Raw genomic sequence first — 14,812 nt, forward strand, 5'->3', positions numbered from 1 at the left:
TAATAAAATACAATAGGGCAAATTATATAGTAAAAATTCATTCATAGTATGCTGGAAGCCAGTTCCAGCATGTCATAATTACAAGAGTTTCATCAAAAGGTTGATGGAACTTGGGGACTCAACAAGGGCTGAGTCACATATGTTGTCACCTGTTGGGAATGGCTAAAGGCATTTCCCCAAACCTGGAAAGGATGATTGTTTGCTGCCAGACAGCTCAGGGCTTCTTAATCTACATGTTATTGCCTCCTGTTGGCCAAACACCTGAACAAGCTGAAGGCAATTCCCCATTCTGACAATGGACTCTGTAGACAGAAACCATACCCTTTGAAGTGTATATCTCCACCTTGCCTTAGGACACTTTGTGTTAATAAAAAGCAAGGGGTTCTGAGACAAGGAGAACTTGGTTTCTTCAGCCAGGCTCCTCTGACCCCCAATGCCTTTCAAAATTATCTTTCGTCTTTGGACTCTTATTTAATCTACGCACAGCCCCGTCTCCAGATTGCTGAACCCTTCTAGATGCCAGATCAAGACCACCGGCGTTAAATGAGACCCAATGTCCAGCATTAATAGTACAAACATAACGGTTACACAACTGCTTTCAGATATGAACCCTATAACTATTGCCACTCTTTTTTTGGGGGAGGGGGAGGGGGTATGACACAAATAATCAGTCTTTAGATAAGCGACTGTGAGAAATTATTTTTCTCCTATATACATTCTCTTTAATTTTCAAAATGCACCCATGTTCTTTCTGTAACTGGGGGAAATTTCAATACAAACATTTTTATTATATTTTTAAAAAGGAATCTTAGTAAAACACTTTACATTCATACTAGAGGCCCAGTGCATGAAATTCATGCACGGGGGCAGGGTGTCCCTCAGCCCAACCTGCACCATCTCCAATCTGGGACCCCTAGAGGGATGCCTGACTGCCCATTTAGGCCCGATCCCACTGGGATCGGGCCTAAATGGGCAGCTGGACATCCCTCTCACAATCTAGGGCTGCTGGCTCCCAAACACTCACCTGCTTGCCTGACTGTCCCTAACTGCTTCTGCCTGCCAGCCTGATCACCCCTAACCACTCCCCTGCCAGCCTGATCGACACCTAACTGCTCCCCTGCCGGCCCAATTGCCCCCAACTGCCCTCCCCTGCCGGCCTGGTCACCCCTAACTGCCCTCCCCTGCCAGACTGGTCACCCCTAACTGTCCTCCTCTGCAGGCCTGGTCCCCCCCAACTGCCCTCCCCTGCTGGTCATCTTATGGTGGCCATCTTGTGTCCACATGGGGTGGCCATCTTGTGTGTTGGAGTGATGGTCAATTTGCACATTACCCTTTTATTAGATAGGCTAATAGAGAACCATAATTTCAAATATAACATAATATTGAACATAAAAACTTGTGTTCTATATACATATATATGTATACATATATATCTGACAAACTTATTCCCTATCAAATTTATTCATTCATCTACTGATGGGCACTTAGGCTGCTTCCAAATCTTGTCTATTGTAAATAATGCTGCAATGAACATAGGGATGCATATAGTCTTTAAAATTAGTGTTTCGCTTTCTTTGGATATATTCCCAGAGTGGAATTGCTGGGTCATATGGCATTTCCATTTTTAATATTTTGAGGTAACTCCATACTGTCTTTTGATTGGAGCATATAAGCAATTTACATTTAAAGTAATTATTGATAGATATGTATTTTATTGCCATTTTATTCTTTTAACTATGTTCCTCTTTTTCTTCCTTCCTTTCTTCTTAAAAAACACACAACATAAAACAAAACAGGAAATTAACAAAATTAGACTTCAATGGATCTAGTGCTTCCAATTATTCTTTCCTATAGAATGCCACATTTTTGCCCATATTAAAGCAAATGATTATTAAGAGGAATGGTTTTATTACAACACTATTAAAAAATTATTAAAAAATTGCTAAAATAGGAAGTAACCTCTTTGCTTGCCATCACTTTAGTAGTTTCATGTTCAGCAGAGAGACCCAAACATTTCAATAAAAAGAAACCACACCTTTATTTACCTCTTTCAAAGACAGTATATATAGCATCTATAGAAATATTTTTTAAGCTTGTTACTACAGTTGTCTCCCCTTTACACTATTAGCCACCTAAGGGCTGCACTATACTCTCAAAGTACCAAACATGTAACAGATGTTCAATAACCCTATGTTGAATAAAAAATGAAAATAGCCCAGCTAGTGTGGCTCAGTGGTTGAGCATTGACCTATGAACCAGGAGGTCACAGTTAGATTCCCGGTCAGAGCACATGCCCGGGTTGCAGGCTCGGTCCCCAGTGGGGAGTGTGCAGGAGGCAGCTGATCAAATGATTCTCTCTCGTCATTGATGTTTCTATCTCTCTCTCCCTCTCCCTCTCTCTGAAATCAATAAAAAAATATATTATAAAAAAGTGCAAACATACCTCTGTTTTGGTCTTCACTTTCGATGGTGTGGAGACTGCAGAAGATGTTTTTAATTCATCTTTCAGTTGTGAGATCTTTTCACCAAGTTCTTTCAAAGTCTTCATTATATTTGCTCTCTCTTCTGGTTTCATGTTTTTGTTTTTTTCTAGCTTGGATATTAGCATCTACAAAACAAACAGGAAAAAGTAAAACTCTGCTTAATAAAGTGTAATATAAAAATAACCTTAAAATATTTACCATTAGGAATGTCTTTATAAAATCCATTTTATACATCAATTCCAATAGGCAAATAATGAGCTCTTATCTTACCTTCTGGCATTCTATCTGTTTTTCTAACACTTCTTGCCTTTTTTTCCTCATATCTTGTTGTAGCTTCATTGCTTCCTATATGAATAGGTAAAGAAAAAATTAATAATGGATAACAAAATTTGCCAATCATACATAAGGCTACTTCATTCTCAATTCGTATCTTCTGGGCTATCCCTATAATAAGATAAATTTTCCTCCTGGTCAAAAAATGGCTGAAAACCAGAGATAAAACCTTCAACTATATTGTCCCAACATTTTCAATATAAAAAAACTTTACATTTATAATTGTACTTTAAAAAATATTTAAAATACTGAACATTAATTAGCTGTATCTATGAAGTTCATTCATTTGAATGACCTAAATGTAACTCTGAGGAAAAATAAGAAGTGTTTTCATTTGTCAATGTAATAAGCCAAATGCTTATTTTTGAAGTTTAAAAATATGAGATGAGCTACAGATTAGAAACAATAGCAAAATATAATGTTTTTGCCAGGAAAATGTTGCTTCCACCCCTCTGTTAATTAAATATCAAATTATGCTGAGATAACATATATAAATATTTTATTTGAAAAAGTGTTTAAATCTAAGATGATATGAAACTCAGAATTGAATCATATGAATAACTACATAAGTAGTTATATTTTATGTGAAACATTACCTAACTTGAAAAGCCAGAAAGAACAATAAATAAATAATGAAATGAAATGTCTGCTTCTAGCCCTTGAAGAATGAAAAAATATTACAGTTTGGTGTCGTTTACTTTTGCACAGAAAAAGTCTTTCCTTGTGTTTGATGTAGCCACCAAAAGGCAATTGCAAAACATTTTCTCTGTTTGTTCACCTTTAGTTCAAGTATACACTGCATCCAGCAGCAGCTAAATAAACATGATCATGGAGTTCCATAACATCAACAGCCAAAGGTGTTAACACAATCACTTAAGAATTCAGTGGGACCTTTCCTCTTTAACAAAAGAAGAATCAAAGCTGTTACCTGCTTCTTTTTAAGAACTTCTTGAACATCATGAGATTTAGACCCTGAACAAAGTTTTGAAGGATTCTTTAAGTTTGAAGAGCTGTAAATCATTTTTGGATGGCCAGGAGGTGAAAATATCTGTGAAATACCAATATGATTAAATTAAATCTTAGAAATGACTCAAAGTCATTTTTTTTATAAAGACTGAATATATTTCTTTTTGTGGGGAGTTAAATTTCATATTTCACATTTAAAAACGACATTTGTAAAACTAGTTCTTTATACCTAAATTTAACTGGCACTCAAAAAAAAAATTGATGTTTAGCAATAATGTTGTGTTTCTGAATGCAATCACCTTTTTTTTTTCTCTCTTTTAAATTGAGATAAAGAACTACAAGCCCTAACATCTAGGAGCTGGCCTGCCACTCACAACTAGGTCCTCCCTATTAAACATAAACAGTTTCACAGAATATCAGCCTCAGATATGGCCACTCTTGTGGTCATGACGGATTATGACAATAACAAGATCACCCTACAATTCTATCCAAACCATTAAAATGACTAACCATCGCCAAAACCGGTTTGGCTCAGTGGATAGAGCGTCAGCCTGTGGACTGAAAGGTCCCAGGTTCGATTCCGGTCAAGGGCATGTAACTTGGTTGCGGGCACATCCCCAGTGGGAGGTGTGCAGGAGGCAGCTGATCGATGTTTCTCTCTCATCGATGTTTCTGACTATCTATCCCTCTTCCTTCCTCTCTGTAAAAAATCAATAAAATATATATAAAAAAAAAATTAAAATGACTAACCATCTCTCTATCCTGGCCAAAAGAAATGACTACAGCTTCTTTACCAATTACATTCCTCATTCTAGTCTTCCTTCCTTCTAGCTAGACTTATTAAAATACTAGAGGCCCGGTACATGAAAATTCATGCACTGGAGTGGGGGGTCCCTCAGCCCGGCCTATCCCCTCTCTCACATTCCGGGAGCCCTCAGGGGCGGGAGGTGATCCGGCAACCAGGGGAAGGCGACGCCCCCATCACACCTCTGCTGCTGTCACTGCCAGTAGCGCAAGCCTCGGCCGGCCCTGGTTACCTGAGCCTTGGGCGGCTCTGGGCGGCTGGGAAGCTGCCACCCGAGGCTTGCCTGCACCTCGGGGTCGCCCTGGGCAGCTGGGCAGCCACCATCCGAGGCTTGCTGCGCCTCAGGCCAGCCCTGGGCGGCTGGGGGGCTGAGGGTGGGTCCGGCAGCACCACGCACCTGCCACGCCCCCCTCCCAGCGGGGCTGAAAGGACTGGGGGACTCCGGTGGGGCTAAGGGGACTGGGCGCTGCCATCTTGTGGCCATGGGCGCTGCCATATTTGTGATGGCATGATGGTCAATTTGCATATTCCCTCTTTATTAGATAGTATCTGATCATAGAATTACTCCTGCCCCAAATAATCTAACACAGTCTAAACCTAAAAGAAGCCCTTTCTAACACCCTTCAACTGAGGTACCCTATGGTTTCATTGTTTACCTTCCCTCACTAAATAAACTCAACATGTTCAACCATGTTTTCCTGGCGGTGTTTAGCTAAAGGGTACCACATGGGAAGTGCCAAATAAGAACCCAGGTTTCTAATAACTGCAATTCTAATAAGGTACTTTATAATCATAATATTAACACTGTATTTAACCAAATGCTATGAGTTTACAATCCTATATAATAAAGAGGTAATATGCAAATTGACCCTCACGCCGTCACAAAAGATGGTTGTCCCCATGTGGTCAAAGATGGCCACCACAAGATGGCCAGCAGGGGAGGGTAGTTGTGGGCGATCAGGCAAGCAGGGGAGGGTAGTTAGGGGCGACCAGGCCAGCAGGGGAGGGCAGTTGGGGGCAACCAGGATGGCAGGGGAGGGCAGTTAGGGGCGACTGGGCCTACAGGGGAGGGCAGTTGGGGGCCACCGGGCCAGCAGAGAGGGCAGTTAGGGGTTACTGGGCCAACAGGGGAGAGCAGTTGGGGTTACCAGGCTGGCAGAGGAGGGCATTTGGGGGTGATCAGGCTGGCAGGGGAGGACAGTTGGGGGCAATCGGGCAGGCAGGGGAGCAGTTAGGCATTAATCAGGCTGGCAAGTGGTTGGGAGCCAGCTGTCCCTAATTGTGAGAGAGATGTCTGACTGCTGGTTTAGGGATGTTGGACATCCAAACCAGCAGTTGGACATCCCCCAAGGAGTCCCAGATTGGAGATGGTGCAGGCTGGACTGATGGCTGCCTACGACCAGGCCAGCAGGAGGTTAGTGAGGGATGACCAAATGACTGAACAAGACAAGTAGTTAGCTCAATGATCTGACTTTGCAAGCAAAGTGGTAGCCATCTTTACATAGCTAGTTTTGGTATTTAGATACCTTTCCTCTTCTGAACAGATGACTCTCCAGTTAGATTTCCCCTCTTTAAGACAAAGCAGAGCTAGCTACATGTTACACTACAATCTCTCAGGTTCAAGCCTTTGTTAACACACTCCACTGTCTTCTATATTTTTAACTGAATACAAGATGTAAGGGACACAGGATATAATATTTAAAAATTCACGGAAAATTCAATTTTGTAAATAAATTATATATCCCAATACAAAACTACTCTCAATCATACAATAACTTATCCTCAAAATTAAGCTACTTTAACTACACAGGAAAGTATCTCAAGTAGTAAGAAACCCTGCACAACTGATATTCATGTTAGTATTATTTATTAAAAAATGACAATACTTAAAATTTACAAACCACTTGTTGTGTGATAAGCCCTTTCCCTTCCTGTTTTAAAATAAAAATTTTAATCTCCATAGCAAATCAGTTTATTGAAAAACTGAGTGATCTAATGCAGACAATAAAAAGGCAGGGTAAGTCAGGACAATCCTATCCTATATAATAAAGAGGTAACATGCAAATTGTCTGTCACTCTCACAAGATGGCTGCCTATGACCAGGCCAGCAGGGGGGCAGTTAGGGGCGATGAGGTTGGTGGGGGGGAGCAGTGAGGGGCGACTAGGCTGGCAAGGGGGGGGAGGCAGTTGGGGGCGACCAGACTGGCAGCAGGGGGCAGTTAAGGGTGACCAGGCCAGCGTGGGGGGCGGGCAGTAAGAAGTGACCAGGCTGGTGGGGAGGGCAGTTAGGAGCGACCAGGCGGGCAGGGAGGGGGCAGTTGGAGGCGACCTGGCTGGCAGCAGGGAGCAGTTAGGTGCGACCAGACTGGCGGGTGGGGGGAGGCAGTTAGGGGCAATCAAGCCAGCAGGGAGGGGCAGTTAGGGGTGACCAGGCAGGGAGGCAGGTGAGCGATTATGAGCCAGCGGTCCAGTATTGTGAGAGTCGGACATCCTCTGAGGGGTCCCGGAATGGAGAGGGTGCAGGCTGGGCTAAGGGGAGCGCTCCCCTCTGCACCCCCATGCATGAATTTCGTGTACCAGGCCTCTAGTCTAACTAAATTGCTTTTGTTTTTTCCATAATTAAATTTTTGAAACAGCCAAAAATATAGTTATATAAAAAACTTGATATATCCATCACCAAGCAGCAACAAAAATAACATTATTTTATTTAAATCCCCAACTATATCTTTATACCAAATACATAATTTCACACGTACATATATCTCTAAAAGGTAAGGACTCGTAAAACATAACCATAACATCATCACACTTGCAAGTGAAGAATAGTTCTTTAATCTCATTAAATATTCATATCTCCAGATTGCATTATAATTTTCTAAATTTTTTTTTCCCATTAGAATTGGGATCTACTAAAGTCCATACAGTATAATTAGATACATCTTTTTTAAAGTTGCCTTTAATTCTGTTCCCTCTCTCCCTCTTTTCCTTGAAAATTATTTGTCAAAGAAACCAGGTCACTGATCCTCTAATATTCACCAGAGTATGGTACCCTTAACTGTTCTTCTGTCCTCTAAATTTTTTAAATGTTGGTGAGTAGATATAGAGCTTTTATGACATTTTTTTCATTTTTGACAGGATTCTAATAATCTTGGACATTTCCTCACTTTCTGGTTTGACAAAATATTCTAGGGTCATCTGAAACATTGCCAGCCCCAGATCTTGGGGACAGCCATTTCTCTGGTTCCTTTGGGTACTGGGGGTTGGGGATGAGGGCCATTACCATTGGGCTGATCCTTGTTCCTAGACTTTTTCAGTGAATAAAGTTAGGAAAATGTTTTGGGGGTTTTTTGGTTGCTTATATGTTTTTTAAGATAAAATACCATCTGAATTTATAATGATTCTTTCAATTCAAATGCAAGAGACTAGTGTTTTGACTTAATCTTATCCATCTTACATCTCTCTTTTCAACCACAATGAAATCTCAGTTGTCAATGACACCAATATCATTCCTCATTTGATTTATCCTATAATGCTTACAAGCCAGTTTCAGAATACCAAAAGAGCCAATAAAATGATTGCTGAACTTTTAGAAATTGCTTTGTCCTCCTTAGTAATATATAGTCAAATAACTGTGTTTTAGAGCACTCTCTATGCAGACAGGCTAGTTCACTTTTTAATTTTCAAGGGTTACTTTCATTTCATTTTATAATTACATGTAGCATTTATTTATTTATTTTAAATATATATTTTATTGATTTCAGAGATGGAGAGGGAGAGAGAGATCGAAACATCAATGATGAGAAAGAATCATTGATCGGCTGCCTCCTGCACACCCCCTACAGGGAATTGAGCCCACAACCTGGACATGTGCCCTTGACCGGAATCAGACCCTCCAGTCCGCAGGCCAACACTCTATCCACTGAGCCAAACCAGCTAGGGCTATATGTAGCATTTAAATGGTTCTAAGACAAATCTACAAAACAAGACATACTCGAAGTTGTCTACTTTCTTCCCTCCTTGTCATAGCTACAAGATTTAAATTATATGAATTTTTTTGTTTTTACTATTACAAACAACTGCTTACATGTGTTCATCACCCCTTTCTTATACCAACAGTGGCTGACTATACATTTTTGTTCCATTTTGTCTTTTTACCTTAATACATCCTAATGATCACATGGTATATATTCCTCATTCCTCTGTAAAATTGCATATAAGCTAATGTGTAGATGTACTACCTATTAAGTAATCAGTACCCTACTGATGAACATTTGGGTTATTTCCAGTCTTTTGATATTATATATAGTCTATAAGTCTTAGTTTTGACTAGCATACCTTTGACATACATTCTTAGAAGGAAGATTACAGGTTTAAAAAAAATGCATACATAATTTTGCCAGATACTGCCAAATTTACTTTCAGGAGGGCTGTACCATTTAGCATTTCTATCAGCATCTAAGTCTCAGATCCTTTTGGAAATTATCCTTGTTTACTATGTAATTTTTTAAATGGATCTAATTCTCTGTTTTCTATATGGCTATCCAGTTAACCCTACACCACTCTCGTAAAGTCCATATTTCCCCCACTGATCTGAGATACTGTGTTGACAAATTCCTATTTGCAAGTGAGCCTATTTTTCGATCTTCTATTCTGTTCCACTGGTCTGTCTCTCCATGTGCCAAAATCAAATTGCGTTAGTTATACAAACTTCAAAGCACTTTTTAATGTCTAGTAGAGCTAGCCTCTTTGAAATAATCACCATGCTGGAGAGACAGTGTTTATAGATATATTCCTAAAAGCAAAAGGAACTACTTAAAATAAACTTTAATGTTCAACTTTTAACAGAATCTCCTTCACTATGCTCTTCATATTAAAGAGAAAAATTATAAAAGGTATGAACTAATAAAGACATCTACCTATTAACAACAGTCTAAAATTATCAAATTCCTACTTAGCTTTGAATAGAAAAAAATTTTAACCAGCAAATTTCTAGCTAAATCATGGAAATTAGGGAAGTATATTCACCACACTTACGTTAGCTGTCACACTTATCTAAAAAAAAAACAAGACATTACAAATCTGGATGGTAATCAATTTGTTAATTTCCTTGTTCTGAACAACTCTGAACATATTTGAGGCTCACAGAAACACACACCTGGCAATCATCTCCAGCACCACCTGACTGATTTAACAAGTGTGCCGCATCACTCTGGTTAGCACTTGCGTGTCCAAGACGATGTTTCACAGGAACTTTGTTAAGAACATATGCACCCGGTGTCTGTGGTTTGCTCATCATCTGTATATACAAAATAAACACATATGTATGTGGTATAAGTTTTTTACATGCTCAGGAATGATATAAATTTAGGACATTGATTAATCAGGAGAGGAAGGTAAGAAGGTAAGAAGGAAAATGGGATGGGAAGGTGCTTTAATTATCTGTAAGGTTTATTTTTTTAAGTGAAGTGGCAGATACATCAATAATTGTTATGTTATTATTCATACTTTTTTGGATGTCTTAAATATGTCACAACAAAATACATGCATATATGTATATATACTCACACAGATTCTAATAATTTTTCTATATTCTCTTCAATATGTAATGCTTTGACAGACTTAAGCATTTTAATTGACAGTAGCTTATTATAAATAATAGTGTGTTAGGACCACTCCCAAAACATAATACAATATTAGACTGCATTAACATAACAGGGTCTAATGATCACAGAGGTGAAGATATCACTCTTTTATATACCATTCAGCCAACATCTAGGGAAAGAATTCACCTTTGGACCCTAACATGAAGTGGCACCTAGACAAAAGAAATGCCGACAGGTGCAAATAAGCAGGATGATGAATAAAGAAAAGACTATGTAAGGAATACTTTAAAAAAGTATTCTATAAGGAGATTGTAATTATCAACAATATCTAAATGACTCTAATGCATGGTGGTTTGTTCTTTCCTTCATCTATTCATTCAAATGTATTTTGAGCAATATGTTCCAGGCCTTGTTTTAGGCACTAGGCATAGAATGAATATAACAGACAAAATCCCATTCTCTTGCAGCTTCCCTTTCAGTTTTAAAAGGAACAGAATTTCTCTACATGGAAGAAAGTAAGACAAAAGGACAGGTACAAGGGTGACTGATTCTAACCCCAAAACTCAGAAGTTCTAGGTTCAGAATTGTTCAGTGATGGACAGTTATTATACATTAGTATTGAGAAAAATCACTAAGGGTATTGCTTCAACATTAATATTTATGGGCCCTATATCTAGAAACTGACTATAGGTTTGGAAAGAAAAGGCCCAGGAATTTGTACCCAGATAAGTGATTTTAATGTAGAACAGGAGAAGAGCACTTCTCAAACCTTAGTGTATAACAGAATTACCTGGAGAGCTTGTTATAGATATACTAGAGGCCTGGTGCACGGATTCATGCACTGGTGGGGTCCCTCGGCCTGGCCTGCGGGGATTGGGCCAAACCGGCTCTCCAACATTCCCTGAGGGGTCCCAGATTGGGAGAGGGCAGCTCTCAGGTGATGACCCCAGAATCGGGCTCCTTCCTCTCTTCTCCCAATATTATGTCACTTTCTGTATCTGTCTCGCTTCTTTCATCTCACTTTACCCTAAGTTTGGCGGTAACTGACAACCTATGGACATTTAGCTGCAAAATGCATTATTAGCCAATTATTAAGGATTTACTTAACCTGGGATCTAGTCGGCCTAGGGCAGGACCCTGCTCAATGTCAGGCTCCTGCCCAGGCCCTTCCACCCCGGCGAAGTCCTGTGGCGGTGAGAACCTCTTTCTTCCCACCTGAGCTGCTCCTTTGCCTCCTTCCCTCCCTGGAGGTTGCCCCATGGTGCTATTGTCTGCCCGGAAGGAGGGAAGCCGCAGCCTGTTTCCCAGCCGAGAGTGGTAGCAGAAAAATTCACTGCCTCCACTGAAAATCGATATTAAGTGGATGGGCCAGCACAGTGCCAGACATCAGGGCCGCAGCCAGTAGGTCCTGCATGTCTCATCATTTAGCTAAGTTGAAAAGTTTTTGTAAGGGCCAGCCCAATGACCTCTCCAATAGACTAGAGGCCACATGGGGAGCCAGACCCAAAGTGGGGAGCCAATGGGCTAGAGACCCGGTGCATGGATTCGTGCACTAGAGGGGTCCCTCAGCCTGGCCTATGGGGATTGGGCTGAAACCAGCTCTCTGACATCCCCCGAGGGGTCCCGGATTGCAAGAGAGTGGTTCTTGGGTGACACAACCCGGAATTGGGCTCCCTCCTCTCTGGTTCACCCAAGAACCACAGCTCCCAAGTCACGGCAGCTCCTACATTGAGCGTCTGCCCCCTGGCGGTCAGTGCGCATCATAGGTACAGGTCAGCCAGTCGAATGGTAGGCCTGTCGCTTAGGCTTTTATATATACAGATTCCTAAACACAGATTCTTGGGCCCTACACATAGTGATGCTGATTCAACAGTTGTGGGGAGGCCTAAGAAATTGCTTCCAGGAGATCAGATGCTGCTGACCTGCAGATCAACTTGAGTGGCTCTGGTATAGAAGACCAAAGGACTGCAAACTAAGGAACACTGATCTATAGGAAGGGACTAGAGGACCTCTAATTCCATGTGAACCAGTATATTACCTTCTGGATACCTCCATGTACCGTTGCAGTAGAAGACTGCTGATGAAGGTGCTGTGGCAGGTGATGGTGCTGTTGTGACATGTGACTAAGTGTTTGCTGTTGTTGTAGGAGCAGCTGTGCTGGGGACTGTAGTGCTGGTTGCTCATTGTTTTCTCTATGCCACAGGACTCGAATGAATCGGTTGTTTAGAACAGCTTCAGTGCTAGAAATGGCTTTCCTGGCCTCCTCGTTGGTAAGATATTGGATAAGGGCTGCTTCTGGATCTCCCTTAAAAGCAACCTGTAAGAAACAACAAAATCAACAACAAAAACAGATATTAACAAATAGTTAAATGCAAATAAACTGATAATTCAGAAGTAGAAAACAGCCTGCTGAGATCCATTGTGAATCCTTTGTAAAATAAAGTTCTCTAGCCCCTAAAAGATGATATGCCTATTTCAGAATTATATACAGAAGAATGTTAGATCCAATAAATAATCCTACTGTTACCTAATCACTGAAGAGCTATTAGATTCCTCCATGATATCTCACATTCAAACTAACTCCAGAGATACAGTAACAAACAAACCAAATACTGCATAAAGACCCAGAAGAAAAAAGGTAACTGTATAATCTCAGGGTCTGAAAAGCCCTTATATACATACCTATAAAGGTAGTCTCTATAAAGACAAATAGCAGATTTGACAATGTAAAATTTAAAAACTCTGTCAGTCCAAACAAGCCATAAACAAAATAAGTGACAAATGAAAAAACTATTTTTAATATATACGACAAGCAAAAGCTTAGAAAAGCACTATTATAAATGCTTTTGTATAAAAAATGGACAAAGAGACGGAGAAACCAAGATGGCGGCATAGGTAAACACCTAAACTGCTGCCTCGCACAACAATTTCAAAACTACAACTAAAAGACAGAACGGACACCATCCAGAACCACAGGAAAGCTGGCTGAGTGAAAATTCTACAACTAGAAGGAAAGAGAAAAGCTCACAGAGAATTGGAGGTACGGCAAAGGGTCTTTGTGCGCGCAGAGAGGAAGGGCGGCTGAGAGCCTGGCTGACTTTCTCTGGCGGAAGGGGGAAGGAAGCCTCCGACCGCACTGAACCCCAGTTCTGACTGCACTGAACCCCAGTTCCGGGAAAACCCCTGGGGACCCACGCTCTTACGGGGGGAGTCTGGACTCTCGGGCGGAGACTTGAGCTGGGAAAGGCAGAAGTCTGAAGGCGCGCGCAGGCCAGTGCGCACAAAGGCTGCGGAGGTTGCCACAGGCTTTCCCTAGTGGAAGGGAGTCAGAGGCGCGTGACTGCACTGAGCCCCAGTTCTGACTGCAGTGAACCCCAGTTCCAGGCGAGCCCCTGGGGACCCACGCTCTTGTGGGGGGAATCTGGACTCTTGGGCGGAGACTCGGGAGCCGGCGAAGGCGAAGGACTGAAAGCGCCCGCGCGCACATGCCAGTGCGCACAAAGGCTGCGGAGGTTGCCACAGGCTTTCCCTAGTGGAAGGGAGTCAGAGGATCCTGACTGCACTGAGCCCCAGTTCTGACTGCACTGGACCCCAGTTCCAGGCGAGCCCCTGGGGACCCCCGCTCTTGTGGGGGAAGTCTGGACTCTCAGGCGGAGACTTGAGCTGGGGAAGGCGGAGGACTGAAAGCGCACACGTGCGCTCAAGGGCAAGGCTGATGGGAAGCCAAGACTGAGACTCCAACCCATCCAAGCTGAGCACAGAGGCTATTGCAATTTGGCAAGTCTAATCCTATAAGGCTGTCTCCAGCACTGAACTTCTCCCAGCATAGACACAGCTGATCCTTACAGCCAACTGGCCCGGAGGTCAATTCTTCCCAGTGATACCAACAACAATAAAGACTTAATTACAACAAGGCTGTACACACAGTCCACAAAGGGGTGCACCAAGAGTGTCCACCTCAGGTTAAGTGGGGAGGCAGACCCACTGGGCCATATTGGAAATCTAGCACAAATATCTACCTTACCAACTCAGGGAAGCAGTGAAAATGCGGGGTCAAAGAATCAGATCACAAACGAAAGAAATGGAGGAAAACAAACGACTGGATATAGAATTCAAAACCACGGTTATAAGGCTTTTTAAGAATATCCTAGAAAAGGCCGATAAATATAACGAGACCCTCGAAGATATGAAAAAGGACCAACTAGAAATTAAACATACACTGACTGAAATAAAAAAATATTATACAGAGACCCAAAAACAGACAAGAGGAACACAAAAATCAAGTCAAAGAATTGAAATACAAAGAAGCAAAAAACACTCAACCGAAAAAGCAAAAAGCAAAAAAAAAAATCCAAAAAGTTGAAGATAATGTGAGAAGGCTCTGGGACAACTTCAAGCGTACCAACATCAGAATTATGGGGGTGCCAGAAGAAGAGAGAGAGCAAGATAGAAAACCTATTTAAAGAAATAATGACCGAAAACTTCCCCCACCTGGTGAAAGAAATAGATTTACAAGTCCAGGAAGCCCACAGAACCCCCCAAAAAAAAATCCAAAGAGGACCACACCAAGACACATCATAATTAAAATGCCAAGAGCAAAAGACAAAGAGAGAACATTAAAA

General features: G+C 41.5%; 1 protein-coding gene across 2 annotated transcripts in view; it reads right to left on the bottom strand.

Moving 5' to 3' along the window:
• Window positions 1-14,812, bottom strand: part of RBM27 (RNA binding motif protein 27) — a 74,833-nt gene that overhangs the window by 15,330 nt on the left and 44,691 nt on the right. For both annotated transcript variants that reach the window (XM_080675003.1, XM_080675002.1), the window contains exons 13-17: window positions 12,229-12,507; window positions 9,743-9,883; window positions 3,745-3,864; window positions 2,754-2,828; window positions 2,444-2,608 (exon numbers count right to left, since the gene is read on the bottom strand). In XM_080675003.1, coding sequence (XP_080531129.1) covers window positions 2,444-2,608; window positions 2,754-2,828; window positions 3,745-3,864; window positions 9,743-9,883; window positions 12,229-12,507 — 780 coding nt within the window. The remainder of the gene's footprint in view (window positions 1-2,443; window positions 2,609-2,753; window positions 2,829-3,744; window positions 3,865-9,742; window positions 9,884-12,228; window positions 12,508-14,812) is intronic.

This window comes from Plecotus auritus, assembly GCF_963455305.1.
Source record: "Plecotus auritus genome assembly, chromosome: 6".
In the NCBI taxonomy this organism is placed as follows: domain Eukaryota; kingdom Metazoa; phylum Chordata; class Mammalia; order Chiroptera; family Vespertilionidae; genus Plecotus; species Plecotus auritus.